The 15,931-nt window shown below is 41.8% G+C and overlaps 1 protein-coding gene and 1 long non-coding RNA gene across 15 annotated transcripts in view; one reads left to right on the top strand and one right to left on the bottom strand.

The window, feature by feature from the left end:
* LOC309370004 overlaps positions 1-6,882 on the bottom strand; it is an 89,762-nt gene extending 82,880 nt beyond the window's left edge. For 2 of the 3 annotated variants that reach the window (XR_014168339.1, XR_014168340.1), the window contains exon 1: positions 6,710-6,882. This is a non-coding gene — a long non-coding RNA (uncharacterized lncRNA). The remainder of the gene's footprint in view (positions 1-6,709) is intronic. The other variant, XR_014168341.1, reaches the window with a different exon arrangement.
* A 329-nt stretch (positions 6,883-7,211) lies between these two features.
* Positions 7,212-15,931, top strand: part of ATP11B (ATPase phospholipid transporting 11B (putative)) — an 84,531-nt gene continuing 75,811 nt past the window's right edge. For 9 of the 12 annotated variants that reach the window (XR_014168249.1, XM_081910806.1, XM_081910803.1 and 6 more), the window contains exon 1: positions 7,213-7,353. Coding sequence is in view for 10 of the 12 variants with exons in the window: in XM_081910806.1 (XP_081766932.1) it covers positions 7,327-7,353 (27 nt within the window). In the remaining 2 variants the exon portion in view is untranslated. Of the gene's footprint in view, positions 7,354-15,931 lie in introns of all 12 variants that reach the window. The other 3 variants (XR_014168248.1, XM_081910801.1, XM_081910805.1) reach the window with 2 other exon arrangements.

The raw sequence follows: 15,931 nt of genomic DNA, 5'->3' as shown, positions 1-15,931 counted from the left end.
CGCTGGCCCCTGGCCTCTTAAGTGAGATGGGCGCACAACCCCAGAGTCTGTCAAGACTGGCCCGTACGGGCAGGGGTACCTTTACCTTTACCTTTATCAAATTAAAAAATGAGAAATAGAATAGAAATGCCATATAAAACATCAAAAGCAGAAGGAGGAGGAGCCAAAAATCAACTATAAAATCCAGCAGAGCTATAAAGCAATACTAAAGCCAGGCATAAAACACGCCAGAAATCCTGGGCAAATAGCATATTAAATCTTGCAATGTGCTAAGAGAAGTTGCCGCTCCCCAAAGCACAAACATCACAATGGTTCTGTATAGTTCACCATCTTCCTTATAGCTTTAGACTGTCAGCTCCAGTGGCGTTTGCCATGGTTGATCCAGAAGGATGTTCTGCAGCAGTTGCTACGAGCTGTGCTGCAGCCCCGCACATGACCCACACATCAATGGTCATATCCTGAAGATTTCAAACAGTTGCCAGATAAGGCAATCTGTTAGGAATAAAAAAGTCACCCCAGCAAATGCTCTTAGAACAGAATGCTCAATTTTTATTTAACTCTTTTAATATAGCCTTTGCTGTATTAAAGAAAAGTCCTTGCCATGACTCCTGAAATTTATTTGCTGCCCCCTCCCAACCGTAAATCACATCTTGGTAGTGAGGCAACGTAAAGATAAAAGGGACATCACATCGTCATATAGTGAAATATGGGGTTGAAGGGGGACAGGATTTTGTGTGGGTGTGTTTTGTTAGTATTGCAGCGATAATCTTAGTCTGAACTGTAATATTACAGTAATAAGGTCCAGAATATCTAAAGGACCATCGCTCCCATATGAATCTTCTTGCCCACTGTGATCAGAAAGGCACGACCACATTTCCCATCACCGTCAGAAGTAGCATCACGTGGGAACAAAGGAAAGAGCATCACTGATCATGGATGTGGGACTCACTGCCCTAGAAATCAGACCTGCTTGCCCCTTGTTTGTTAATGTACTGCCACCTTTTGTACACTCTTCTGTCTTAATCAGCCGTAACTTTGCATTTTGCTCTCTCCAGAAATTGCTTTGCAGTTTTTAGGTGCTCTTTATTTGGTTCACCACCCAACCATGAATTGCTATAGTGTTTTTTTTTAATAATAACGAGTCTGTTAATGTTTGTTTTTAGTTTAGAGTTGGCCTACTTGAGTGTTTCATTATTTATTTATGTATTGAAATAGCCACAATCCACATTTTCATAAACCATATTGAAGCAGTGTACATCCAGGCAGTATATACACAATATAATACAAGCAATAAAAGCATCCTTTAAAAATTAATTTAAAATATCAGTAAATATTTATTAGGACAAAGGATCCACATTCTTAAATAAATAAAATCTCAATCAAAGCCTTTTTCCATATTTATGCCATTGAATCACAAAACTGGCTGGTTTCTTATAGGTCATTATCTGGACTTCCCATTTCCCCAAACCCACCACCACTACTACTACTGCTCCCCATTAGGGATAGACAAATGTGTTTTTTCCCCTTTCTTTCTCATTCTTCCAGTCTTAAGTTCGGTTAGCCACCTTTCCACATCTGTTTGCACTGCGGGGGTGGGGTGGGGGATGTACTTATGAAAATGTCCCAAGATTTCAGTGCACATTTGCCCAAGTAATTTCCCATACTACAATGATACTATGTTCTTTCTACAAATACATGCACAGTTTCCCCTTTGTAGACACATTCTTTGGCTGCAGAACTACATCACAAAATAGGGAGAAGCGTGGATTTTGAAGGACTGCTGCATTTCGGTTCACATATTGGTTTGGGAAGTGCAAATTAGGCAGGCTTGTACTAAAATATGAATGAAACCAAATTTCTCCCCCAACCCCACTTCATATCCAAGGCACAATAGATCTAAAATTCAAAGAAGGTCACTTCCAATTAAAAAGGATGGGGAAAGACCCTCTACCTGAGACTTAGGAGGGCCTCTGCCTGTCGAGCATATATAAGACTGGGTTACATGGATGGTCTGGCCAGGTGTGTGGCGTGTGATTCTTTCTTGACAGCAGCCCGGCCACCTTTGCTGTGTAAACTTCCAAGTAAATTCCACAATGGCTCAGCACAGCTTATTTAATTGCCAAATAGAGCATTTTAATTTGTGCATTTTATTTCAGGTTCGTTGTCCAATGTTTTATGATAAACACATTGCAACCACAGGCTTGCTTTCACACAGTAATACCCATATAAGGATGCTTACTTATTGGTTAATGATATATTCTGAGAAAGGTATCACACTGAGGTTTGGGTAGCCCTTATTTTATGCTGATTTAAAAAATGATATCCAGTGCTGGCCAGCACACACACACATGCTTATGTTGTGTGCCCTTTCTAATTTTATATCTCCACTTTACACTGAGTCAGAGCAGTTTGCTATTTATTGTGTCAGATTCCTCAACTATTGCCTCACATCAGTTGCTGCAGGATGAATGCTCAATAAACACTGTCTAGAAGCATCCTGTATTTACTACTAGCAAGTCTGCTTAGTCTGGAAACTGTGCAGCCTGATCCTATGATATGATTTGCTCAGCAGCCAAACTAGCAGTTTGAAAGCACGTCAAAGTACAAGTAGATAAATAGGTGGGAAGGTAAACAGTGTTTCTGTGCGCTACTCTGGTTCGCCAGAAGTGGCTTAGTCATGCTGGCCACATGACCTGGAAGCTGTACGCTGGCTCCCTCGGCCAATAGAGCAAGATGAGCGCTGCAACCCCAGAGTCGTCCACGACTGGACCTAATGGTCAGGGGTCCCTTTACCTTTAAGCCCCACTAAGGGATTGCAGCCCAAGTCCAATTGGACAGTGCCCCTCCCTCTAAAATCAAATCAGCGGGTCTCAAGTTAGTCATAGCACCAATATCCTCCAATTCCATTACCTGTAATGGGACTCTGAAGGAACTAAGATCCTGTTTAAAGGTGGTAAATTCTGGAAATGCATGGCTAAATCCCAAATGTTCATATATCAGTTTAGAAGTACAGGCTAGAAATTCACACCCCCAGTGTCTACTTTTCTACATTTTTGTATGTGTTAATAGGAAAAAGCATTTAGGTCATGTGATTTTCCACACCTGAAGAACGAAGTGGTGCAGCCCAGAAATATTCTAAATATTTTCTAGGTACTGTTGGGTGAACTAGGCTTAATTGGTGCAGGTTTGTGGGCTGCTGTGTCATGCTCTATATCCCTAGGATAATGGACCCAAATCAGTGTAGCGTTACAGCTATGGCATTAGGAGTGTACTTCAGGGATGTAACTTAAGCAGGAGAGATAAATTTAATGGACTGGAATATAAATTTTAAAAAGGAACAACTTGTAATTACCCCCCTCTCTACATACACAACTCAATAGTTTTTAAGATGTTTCTCCCACTGCAGTTAAAATACTTTCTCTTCCACCAACCACCTCTGTTCTGAAATTAAGGTACTCATCACAGTAGTATGCTAACTTCAAGTTTGTAATGGCACTGGTCTCCCATAGCTTCAAAACAAGTCCCTGGAAAGTAGATTTTAAACAGGAATTACTATTTGTTAGAACAGGTCATCTGCATAGGGATTTAGGGTTTACTCAGTTTGATGCTTTGACTATGATAAAATAAATTGAACTGAGATTAAGGCATGACCCAGGTCACACAAAGATAAAGTGTTTTTCTCTAATGTTCAAAATACTGCTCAAAACAACATTTTTGAAAAATAGAAAATGTACTCAATGCAAGTCCATAGTGATTGTCTCACTCCAAGTCTCACAAGCATAGATTCATTGACATGACACAGAAACATTTTCTTTCTTTTTTTATTATAATTGTTTCACTTTAATACATCACAAAAAAGAAATATAAAACAAACTTAAAACTCCTACTGAAGTTATTCAAATGCTGCTACAGACTTTAAACTGTCATTACTGTTTTTCAAATAAAGTTTAAAAACTTCCCATTTTGAGATAAATACTTCCTTTTATTTATTTTTTATTCTTTCTGATAATTATCTAATTCCGCGTATTCAATCATTTTTTGAGTCCACTCTAATCTAGAAGGGACTTTATCACTTTTCCAATTTGTCACAATGAGTATTCTTGCTGCAACCGTAGCATAAAGAAAACATTTTCAAGTATGTATACTATATTTATATTTTGGAAAGTTGTTTGCTTTCCATCTGTTCTCCATACATCAGACACCTCATAAAACATGATGGTTCCTGAAACTGAGGTTTTTTTTTACTACGTTTGAACACCACTGGAAGTCATTTGGAATCAGTATGGTGGACAAAGTCATTCCAAATTGCATGCATTTGGACACCTCTTACCAAATTTTGCATTATGGTTTCCGAGATCAAGAAGTAAGTTTATGTTTTCCTATAATTGAAAGACATGTTGACTCAAGAGAGCAGACTGAACCTTTCAAAACTGAACTGGTATGGGCGCTTCTTAAGATATTGTCACAAAAATTTGTATTGTGGTTCCTGACATAGGATGCAGGTTTTGCTTTGGCTGCAATTAAATGCCAAAGCAAATGACCAAAACTTTCAAAGCTGCACTGATTCCTAACTCACTAACTGTCAGAAATCTTTCCCAGTGTTGAAACTTAATTGCTGAGTGCTCCCCAAAGTAAAACTCCCTATAGGCAGAAAACTAGCAAAGAACAGGGTGGGGTAGAGCTTTTGCTCTGAAATGTTAATATTTTACTTGCAGGATGTTATTTTAAAATTGTTTTTTACACACTGGCAGGTAGGGGCATTCAAATACAACACCACCTCCTAAACTGCTGCCTGAACTACTACATACAGAAGGAAAGGGGAATCAGTGGCCCTCCAGATGTTGTTGGACTACAAATCCTATCATCCTCCAGCACTGGCCTTACAAGCTGGGGCAGGGGGCTGATGGGAGTTGTAGGGCAACATCTTCCGGAGGGCCCATAAATTTCTCTCCCCTCTTCTGTATGTAAAACACGGTGGTTCCTCATTTGTGGAATGCTCACCCCAGGAAGGCTCAGCGGGCACCGTTATTGCATATCTTAAAGTGCCTGGCAAAAACATTCCTCTATAACCAGGCCTTTAATCTCGTAACTATCTGAGACCTTTAGAAGTGGGCAGGAATTCTCTCTCCTCTTGGTTTTAATGTATCTGTGTTGGGTTGGGTTCTACTGCCTGTTTGTTTGTCTGGTCGTAAATTGCTGTGGGCTGTGCTGGGCAAGATAAAGTGACTAACAAACTCAATAAAGAATAAGACAAGCAGATCCCATGATCCAAAAGCTCATTAAATGAAAATTTCACTTATCCAAACACAATGAATTAGTACCCAAACCTCACTATACACTCCACAGACCTGAGTGTAGCACTGTAAACAAGTAAGCAACCTTTAAAAAGCATTGCTTTTTTGTGTGTTTCCCTATAATAATAATAATAATAATAATAATTTATTATTTATATCCTGCCCATCTGACTGAGTTTCCCCAGTCACTCTGGGCGGCTTCCAACAAAACACTAAAATACAATAACCCATTAAACATTAAAAGCTTTTCCTAGTCCACTATAGCCATTTTGCCAGGATCCATGGTGGGTGGGAGGGAAGAGATTGGACAAATAAGAGAGCAATTTTTCCCTTGTTTTCCTTTTGCAAGGTTCAAAGGGTTTTCCTGAGTTTTCTCATCATTCTGGGGTTTGTGTGTGTTGTATGTCTCAAAACCCCATGGTTGGGAACACATTAGAAATTTCCCCATAGAAATCAATGGGAAACCTAGACTCATTATGCGAACGATCGCCCAGCAAACAATTTCCTGGGAACACACTTTGTCCAGAGAGCAGACCCTGTGTGCAATAATACTAATAATTCTACCACATATTTGTGAGCCAGGCAACTTTCCACTCAGTGGCAAAACCTTGTTTGTCTCATTCATTGCTCTGTTTCATTAAAAATTGTGCGCCCCTTGACTATTAAAAAAGCAAATACACACCTCAAAGTGGTTTCCAATTATTTTTGGGGGAACTTTTTAATGTTTGATATTTTATTATGTTTTTATATGTGTTTGAAGCTGCCCAGAGCGGCTGGGGCAACCCAGTCAGATGGGTGGGGTATAAATAGTAAAAATATTATTATTGAGTAGGACGTCCCTATTTTCATCAGAGGAAAGGTTGGAGGCTACTGATCATGGTGTTGTTCAATAATAATTAAAAGTCAACAAAACATTTCCAACTCTTTTTGGAGATAAAACATAATAATAACCACACAAGATTTTTTTAAAATAACACCACCACTTACCGTATTTTCCCGTGCATAAGACTAGGGGTTTTTTTACCCAAAAATTAGGTTTAAAATTGGGGCTTGTCTTATACACCGGTAGTGCTGAGGTGTGTTTTCTTAATTTGGAGTCCCTCAAAATAGGGGTCGTCTTTTACATGGGAGCGTCTTATACGCTCATCATCATTATTATGATTTTTACAGAAAAAGACATTATTATTTTAGATTTTTAAAATAGTAACACTTATTATCATTACCATTTTTACAGAAAAACTTATTATATTAGATCTTTAAAATAACAATTATTATCTTTATTATTTTTACAGAAAAACAAAACTGATTATTTTTATATTATATATTTGAAATAATAATAGTAATAACAACAACTATCATCATTATTTTTACAGAAAAACCAAAGGGCGGGGCGTAAGGAAAGCCCACAACCTTACTTTAAAAAGACGCCTGCGAGGAGTTTGAAAGGCGGCGCTTGGAAGGGACTGGAATTTACCTCAGCCGCTTCTCTCCCGACTGGGCCTCTCTCTCTCCCCGCCGCGCGCTCGGCCGGGCCCCGCCCCGTTTCCCCCCGGCGCGCCGTCACTTCCGCGAGGCGGGTCCCGGCGCGCGGGGAGACCCTTTTTGGTGACGGGCGCAAGGCGGCGTCGAGCGGGTGCTCCGGGATGGCGGCCGGGATGGGGCCGCGGCGTCGGCAGCAGCGGCACCTGCGCCTCGCGCACCTCCTCCGGGCCCCCGCTGCTGCCGCCGACGGCGGCCGCCGGGCTTCCGCCTTGCCGCTGAAGGGAAGCGCCCGGCCCCTGCGCTGATGGGGAGCGGGAGCGGCGGTTGCGAAAGAAGACGAAGAAAAAGACGACGGAGGCGGAGGAGGAGGCGACCGCAGCAGCAGCACGAGCAGCAGCAGCAGCAGCAGCAGCACCGCTAGTGCCGGACTGAGGGGCGGCGGCTTCCGTTTTTGTATTTTAAGCGGGTGTTGGGGGGGGGGGTTCGGGAGGGGAAGCCTCGCCCGCGGAGAAGCGGGGGCTGGGAGCCACCGAAGAGGCCTGTCGAGGGGATGTGGCGGTGGATCCGGCAGCAGCTGGTAGGTGGGGCGTTGGGGTGGGGAGGGGTCGCTCCTCAGGAAAAGGGGGCTCGCTTTTGCCCCTCCCTGAGGAAAGTGTGTCTATGGGGGGGGGGTCCTCTTCAACTTTCTCTTCTCTCTCGCCCCCTCCCTCTTTTTCTGAGGGGGGGATGTGTCACACCTGGTCCCGTTCCCATCCTTTTTTGGGGGGGTCCCCTGCAACTTTCTCTTCTCTCTTACTTCGCCCCTCCCTCTTTTTCTGAGGGGGGGTGTCACACCTGGTCTCGTTCCCGTCCTTTTTTGGGGGGGGTCCCTGCAACTTTCTCTTCTCTCTTACTTCGCCCCTCCCTCTTTTTCTGAGGGGGGGTGTCACACCTGGTCTCGTTCCCGTCCTTTTTTGGGGGGGGTCCCTGCAACTTTCTCTTCTCTCTTACTTCGCCCCTCCCTCTTTTTCTGAGGGGGGGTGTCACACCTGGTCTCGTTCCCGTCCTTTTTTGGGGGGGTCCCCTGCAACTTTCTCTTCTCTCTTACTTCGCCCCCTCCCTCGTTTTTCTAAGGCGGGTGTCACACCTGGTCCCGTTCCGTCCTTTATTGGGGGGGGGTCCTCTCCTCACTCCCTCTCCTCAAATAATATACTGTATTCTCTCCCCCCCCCCCCCACTTTCTTCTTGCCTCCATTAGTTTCTTGCTTCTTTTCTCTCCCCGCCCCACTTGTTACTTTTCCAGGGGTTAAAGGGGGGGCTAACTACCTCCCCCTCCCAATAAAACCTGCCTGCTTTCAACTTCAACACCTGCTAAGCAGGTCCTCTTTCTGCCCACCTCACCCAGCTTTTTGCACCCTGTTCCCTTTAAGTTTTTAGGACTAAGCCTGAAATGGCTTTTCTTAAGGGTGCGCCAGTTTGCACATGCATGTGTGCTCTCTGGGGAGATGTGGGACATCTTGTAGCTAGCTTCCTGCTCCGTGACAAATCTTAGTCTGCCCAGCCTAGTGTGTTAAAAAAACGCTTCCTTGTGGTTTGTGGCAGCTGAATCTTCTTTTTTCTCTTTCTGCTCGCTGTTGTCTCCCCACAGGTGCGATTTCCTACTTTCAAATTTAAGCATTTTGGTTGAGTCAGTTTAGTAGCAGTAGGTGAGGGAAACAGATATGGGGAAAGTTAGGTTGGGGGCCAGGTGGAGAAGGAAGTAGCCTGGGGGTACTCATAAGCCTGAAGGTGTTTGTAGGGGCAAGATTTTTACTCTACAACGTGACCTATGGCTTTATTTAATACTGAATGTAATATTTTATTTTCCATTATTCCTTCTAGAGAGTAGACACTTTAGGATCCCGTTGTTTCTTGAATGAATTATGGGGTGAGGTCTGCAGTTCTTGGGCTGATGATAACGGCTTGCGATTGCCAGCAAGTTCTGGCTTTTTAACCAAGATGTTACAATTCAAAATAATTTGTACCTGGTCCAAGAATGCAACTATGATAAATGGCAGTGATATTTGACCGGGACGTCATTGTTGGAGCCTTCCCTGATTGCTTGACCAGGGATTAGGATCACTTTTGTGCAATGGCAAAAGTTTAAGCCTATTGGAAGTTTGTAAATACTGTATTTGAATAAGATTCTTTTGGCTGCTACAGGCTGCAAGCCAACTTCAAAAAGTTTTAGAAAGCTCTGGTCCAGAGGGTCAGGACTGTTGCCTCTTGCCTATTTCCCTCTTAGAAGAAGAAGAATTTTATTATTTATACCCCGCCCACCTGGCTGGTTTTCCCCAACCACTCTGGGCGACTCCCAACAGATTAAAAACAGAATAAAACATCAAACATTAAAAACTTCCCTAGACAGGGATGCCTTCAGAACAAGAGAGAGAGAGATTATCTTCTAACAGCCACCTCAGCTTCATTTCTCAATACTCAGGCTCTTGAAAACTGTTACAACAAAATAACTAAAGTAATAAGTGTAATTCAAAATGCAACAACTTCCTGCTTTTTGGAACAAAGTGTTGGATTGATAGTAATGACTTAAGGGGAGTTGCGTCCTAATGCGTTACACGCCTACGCAACAGTGACGTGATATGGTAACAGACAGTAAATCTGCAGCTTATTTACAAGGGAAGAAACAATTATTGATATCAGCTGTCTGCTCATATAAGTCATCTAGGAAGTAAACCACAACAATGTACTTAAATTTATAGAAAGCTATACTAAATGAATAAAAACGTTTCAAGTGCAGTATCTTACACTTGCTTAGATCCTGTTTGTTTTGCAATCGATTATATTTGCATTTACTGCATGGCTTAGCTTTTATACCTTGGTTAAAGTAGCATGTGGTGGTTTATTTATAAATATCCTAGGAATCTTTATAGTTGTTCTAAAAGAATTTGAGAGGGGCAGCTTTTTGCAAACTGCCTATATAGTGATGCATTTTCAGTTGGAGCTTCAGTTTATATTGGTTGTCAGTCCAATGATACTTTATCGCATTGGGATGATACTAGGAACAATTCTTTATGAAAGGGTTATTTTTGTCCCTGTGCAGTTTGCTAATCTGTTGTCTAGGATGGATTCTTTTTTTATTATACTACAGCTGTTGGGAGAGGTTTTTCAGATTCTTTGGTTTATCTTGGCTGCATTAATATTTCAGATATGACTGATATTTGGTCTTTTATTTCACTTAAACATAGCTGTTTTTATTGATGGGTTCAACTAACTAATAGCTTCCTAACACAACAATCTTGAAACTATTGCATGCGTGTAGGGTGGCACTAGCATGCCATGATAGATCTGCTAATGGGCTGTGAGAAATAGCTTAAATACTCATGTGAGCCAAAAGCACCCAACCAGATGCTTCTTTGTACTGTACAGTTCACTCCTCTGGCTTTTCCTTCTTCCAAGTCAGCTGTCATGCTCAGAACAGTGACTCTCTTAGAAAAAATATGTGGTAGACTCCTCTAGTGTAACTCAGTAACTTTTCTGCATCTGAGTGCAGAGTATCTCTCATTTTAATTCAGAAAAGCAAACCCTGAGTTTTAAATAATATTAGCTACACTGGGCACTCTCTGTGGAAAGGCAGGCATAAAGTTGTACATCTCAGCAGTGGGAACCTTGCTCTAAACAGGGAGCAGAGAAAGATAATTATTTTTAGTTGCATTCTAATAGTTCACATTTTGGCCCCCTGGCCACTATATTTAACTGTACTATGTCAATTTTATGACTAAAAGTTTTATATGTGTTTGGTGGAGGGAACTTGGTTTTTAACTTTTGCCTTTTTTTAAAAAACGAACAAATCTTTGGTTGTGTATTTTGGTCACTTGCATATGAGCAACCAGATATCTTTTCCTTTTAGCATTACAATGAGTAATTTTTACATGTAATAAATGTTTGCATGTAATAAATGCACGTTTGATAGACTTGATAGGGACACAGGTGGCGCTGTGGGTTAAACCACAGAGCCTAGGACTTGCCAATCAGAAGGTTGGCGGTTCGAATCCCAGCGATGGGGTGAGCTCCCGTTGCTCGGTCCCAGCTCCTGCCCACCTAGCAGTTCGAAAGCACGTCAAAGTGCAAGTAGATAAATAGGTACCACTCCGGCGGGAAGGTAAACGGTGTTTCCGTGTGCTGCTCTGGTTCTCCAGAATCAGCTTAGTCATGCTGGCCACATGACCCGGAAGCTGTACACTGGCTCCCTCGGCCAATAAAGCGAGATGAGCGCCGCAACCCCAGAGTCGGTCACGACTGGACCTAATGGTCAGGGGTCCCTTTACCTTTACCCTCATGGGAGAGCTCCTTTTGTTAGGATAGTCAATTTTCTTAGCTTTCAAATTGCAGCGCTTATTACCTGTGATATCCCACATGGCTATTCCTTCAAAGCCAGGTTGTTCTCTTCCTCTGTACATAACACTTCCTGAATAGCAGGGAAGAAGAATAACTCATCAAGGTGTGGAGATGAATGTTCCTTGAATAGGGAAGAGATACCTGTCAGTAGAGACAAGGTGTGGGTAGCATACTTGTTGAAAACACAGTGGGAAGAATGTTTACTTGGTTGCTTTGGATTTGAAAAAAAAGATGTAAGCTGAGCAAAAGTTGAATTTGTGTGTTGGAAGCAGCAGTTCATAAAAAAATATTAAAATTTATTAAAATTAGTGTTTCAGTACAATGAGGCAGGGAATTTAAAGTTAAAGGCAATTAGATCCTTTAGCCCCATCGAACTTCAGACATCCCTGGGGTCCAGACTAGACCCCACATGGTGAACAATTTAATGTGATGGATGGGATACTTCATGGCATGGGATCTTGAATTGTAAGATCAGTGTGCCCAGTTGAAACCAATAGCTGTTCCACTCCTCCAGCTTGACACAATAGTACTTGCAGTGGCTATATAGGGAGCTTGTGTGTGTGCACTTGCCAAAGATTAGCTATCTGCAGTGCAAAGTAGAAGAGTCGGCACAGTCGATTGTTCTGAAATTGGATTAAAATCCAAGGCTTAATGCAGTTGCCAAGAGTGTAGAAGTTAGGTCAAATTCAGTGATGAGAGCATGAATAAAATTTTGAGCAACCATAGCAAAGAGGAAGGTTTGATAACTTAATTATTTCATTTATTTAACCGGATTGTTTTTGTAGCATCCAGATAATACCATTTACCTATTTGCATTTGCATTCCTTGAGAAATAGAATGGTGGTTCTTTCCTATTGCTCCCTTTTAATTCTGAACTCTGGTGGTGAATACCATAAAAATGGAGCCAAAATGGGGTCACTGAGAAGCCAGAAGGGGAAAATCTGCATTCTTGTGGGAAACCTGATAGTTACAAAAAGTACATTAAAAATATATTTTAAAAAAACCATACCCACCTCAAGAGCCCAGTGAGGACTGAGCATGCCCTGCAAAATACTGTGTAATAAGCATATTGTATGTTTGTTGTGGGGGGAGGGGAATTGAAAAGCAGGTGGGGTGGAATTGAGTCTCCTAGTGGAGAACATGGTTGGTTGGAACCCTGAACAACAGAACTCCTAACATTTGTTGCAGGTCCCACTTGCACTATTATTAATGAGATTCCAGCTACAGAACACTTATGATTGGGGTGAGGAAAATCAGGGGTCAAAAGCACCTTCCCAAGCAGCTTGGAAGGATATAGAATCCCAAAATTATTTTATTTTCTAAGGAAAATGGTCACTGATTTTTGCCAGAGTGTTATATCATGTACCACTGGCATATTAGCATTTTCTGTCTTGCAAAGAAGCCAATTATAGTGTCTCACTGTTCTCTGAAATAATAATTGAAAGAGTTGTTTGCTTTCATTATAATGCATAAACATGTACGACTGTGCTGTCAGAATGTCCAAACAGAATAACAATTGCACAGCTTTGCAAACAAGCTTTGCTTTGCTATAGAGTTCAGTTAGGAAGTAGGAGTTTTTCTTTACAGTGTTCTTTTACTCCTCCTAATTTATATAATAAAGGAGAATGATAATCACAATTTATTGTACAGCTGTTAAACGCCTACATCTAGCACTTCTATATGGCAATGAGCACTACAGTTTCTATATACACCGTTTAATCTTGTGTCTATGATTTTTTTGATTCTGTGCGTTCCTTACATATGTTTACTGTATATCCTGCCTTTCTCCACCAAGTGTACATGAGGCATCTCACCATAGAAAAAAGGACTGGTATAGCAAAATGATAATATATCACTGTGGCATGCAGTGACAGGGGCCAAGTGTACATGGCTGCCACAACTGGGAAGGCCCCTCCTTTCTGCCCATCCATAACATCTCAGATGGCAAGGGCACACAGAGGACAGTCTCCATAGAGGGGCAGAGTTCTCAGGCTTGTTCATATGCCCTGGCCTCAGACAGTTAGTTGATTTAAAGGTCAAAGCCAGTGCCTTAAATCCAGACCAGGAACAAATTGGCTGTCAGCGCAGTTAGTAAAGGATTGGAGTAATATGCTCTGATCTCATAGTCGCTTCCCAAACCCTGGGAACCCCATGGGAAGCATGTTACAGTAGTCCAACTTGGAGGAGACTAGAGTATGAATGAATGAATGACTAAACTAAGTTTGGTTCCTGCTCAGAAGCATGCAGCTGTCTTTCCAGATCAACCTGATTGGAGACAATTCTACCCCACACCTGAGTATCTAGGAGTACTCTGAAATGGCAAATCTCTTACTTTAGAGCAGGGGTCTGCAACCTGCGGCTCCGGAGCCGCATGTGGCTCTTTTACACCTTTGCCGCGGCTCCGGGGCGGATACTAGCGAGGGGAGGAGGCGCATTGTGCGCCCCAACACTCCCCACTGTGGCGGGCGCTGTACTGGCTGTGACGTCGCATGGGGGCGGTGCGTGCGTTAGTCACGCACCGTCCCGACGTCACCTTCCCGCCCGCCCGCACACTACATTGTAAGGGGCATGTACGCTCGTCACTGTTGTGAAGGGGAGTGAAGAACACACACACAAGAAAAGGTAACTTGTTAATTTAACGTTTATTTCTATGAGGAGGAGTAATTCTGAAGGGTCAAACCAAGAAATAATAAAAAAGTGACAAAAAAGTTATTTTTATAATGACGGGTTTTGCGGCTCCCAGTTTTTTTTTCCTTCGGAAACGGGTCCAAGTGGCTCTTTTTGTCTTAAAGGTTGCAGACCCCTGCTTTAGAGGAAGTATAACCCCAATCAGGACAAGTTGAACACCACTCCAGGGGTCATCAAATTTCCCAGTCAACAGTACCAGTCAACATTTGGATTAAGTCCCCACCACCACCAAATCTGTCTGGTCCAAAATGGCATTATTCAGTTATACAGTGAGAAAACTTTTCACATCCTCATGTTATGTGTAGAAATTTGAGAGAAAACATCAGGATACAAACAAATTTGTCACTATATGAGTCTAAATCTACTTTTAGCTAGGATTAATCTTTGCTCTATAATTCTAATCATCAAAAAGCAGAAGTATCTGTAGGCATTACTTTTTCAAAATATTTTTGTATTACTTTTCATTGAAATTGATTCTGCAACAGTTTACAAAAAAAATAACGCAGTACATAAGAGCAACGTAATAGAATTTAAAAAATCTAATATTGTAATGGAGATACAGAGCTGGTACTAGAATAAGGAAAGGAGGAAATAAATAAGAATATAAGGAAATATAAAGAATATAAGGAAAATAAGGAAATAAATAAATAAGAATTCCAGAAGTTCAAGATCCTACAGCAGTTGTTGGAGTCATTTCAAGTCCCATTTCTAGCACTGAAGTATTAGTAGAATGGCTAGGAGTGAGCCAGCTGGGTTATTCTTGTATTGCAAACAGACCTTGTGGTAAAAAAGATTTTGGATATTGTAAAAACTGTCACTGGGAGAAACCTTTCCGAAAGCTGATATGGATGCAGTAAATGGAATGCTAGGCATGGGATTCAGGTTCTTGGTTTCACATGCTTCCTTTGCAGTGAATGCAGATAAGAAAGTCTCGGCCATAGTTCACCTTTTCCCAGTAGGAATAATAGTGACTTAACTGGACTATTGTGAGGAGTACGAAGAGATAAGGAGTGCTATGTAAATGAAATTCAGTGCTGCTTATCGGCAGTGAAGGAGCCAGTAACCTTCTCTAGCCTGAGTGAATTTGTGGAAAGTTGCATAACATGCTAGGTGCAGCTATTTGTGCAGAAAAGCCCAGCCAAATTGGAAAGAAGCAGTTAGCAAGCCAGCTGCACTGATTCAGTAATAAATACTGTGTTAATAGACATTGGTTTTGAAGCATGAGCCCTGGATAAGCTCCTGCAGTGTTGTGCAGAACGTAGGAAGCAAAGTGGAGGAGAAAGGGTGGATTCCTCAAGGCAACCAAGTTTTACCCATTTTGAAATTCTTATATTTCTTGAGCAGGCATGCATATTAACTAGTTGCTATAACAAAAAGTAAATTGGTTAGGAGCTAAATTGAGCATTTGTATAATCCAAGAGCGTGTTTGGAAGCGTTGTAAATATCCACAAATTTGACAACTGAATAGATTGCAGAGGTGTTTGGAAGGAAGTGGAATGAGTACAAAATTTCATCTCTAGAAGTTCTCTAGAACACTAGTCTTCAGCTGGTGGGCCAGGAGCTTAGAACCCACTAGTGGGTTGTGGCCTGGTCCATGCCATTATATGGTAAAAGTTTAAAGTATTGGTACCCAAAGGAATGTTTGTCCTGGGTCTGAAGAGCTTGATGACACCTGCTCTATATGATCCTGGTGAAATCACCTGTGCTAACTTGCTATTCAACAAGTTCATTAGGAAGCCCGGTATAAAAACAACCTGCAATTCATTGTGTCATTAAAGAGTACTTCATGTCTGTTTCTTTATGGGTGTTTCCATAGAAAAGCAGCCTTTAATTTTAAATAAGTGTATGAGAAAGAGAGGGTTTTCATGTTCTAAGGATTTAGTCTTAATGTGGTTTAAGTAAGGCTTAGCCTTATTGAAATCTCATATTACTATTATTATTATTATTTAAAAAATGAACTTTATTTGACCCCGGGTGGAGAGAGCCTGGCTCATCCCTGGCTGTTGATTGGGCATCTGCTTTTATTCTCCAGCTTTCCTTAAGCTGAAGGCAAAGCTGGGAAAATAGCTGCCTCCATGCAGCCTGGAGCATGGGGA

This window comes from Podarcis melisellensis (assembly GCF_964234715.1).
Source record: "Podarcis melisellensis genome assembly, chromosome: 5".
NCBI classification, from domain to species: Eukaryota; Metazoa; Chordata; class Lepidosauria; order Squamata; family Lacertidae; genus Podarcis; species Podarcis melisellensis.
The sequence above is the reverse complement of the archived record's forward strand: the minus strand, read 5'-3'. Positions and strand labels throughout refer to the sequence as shown.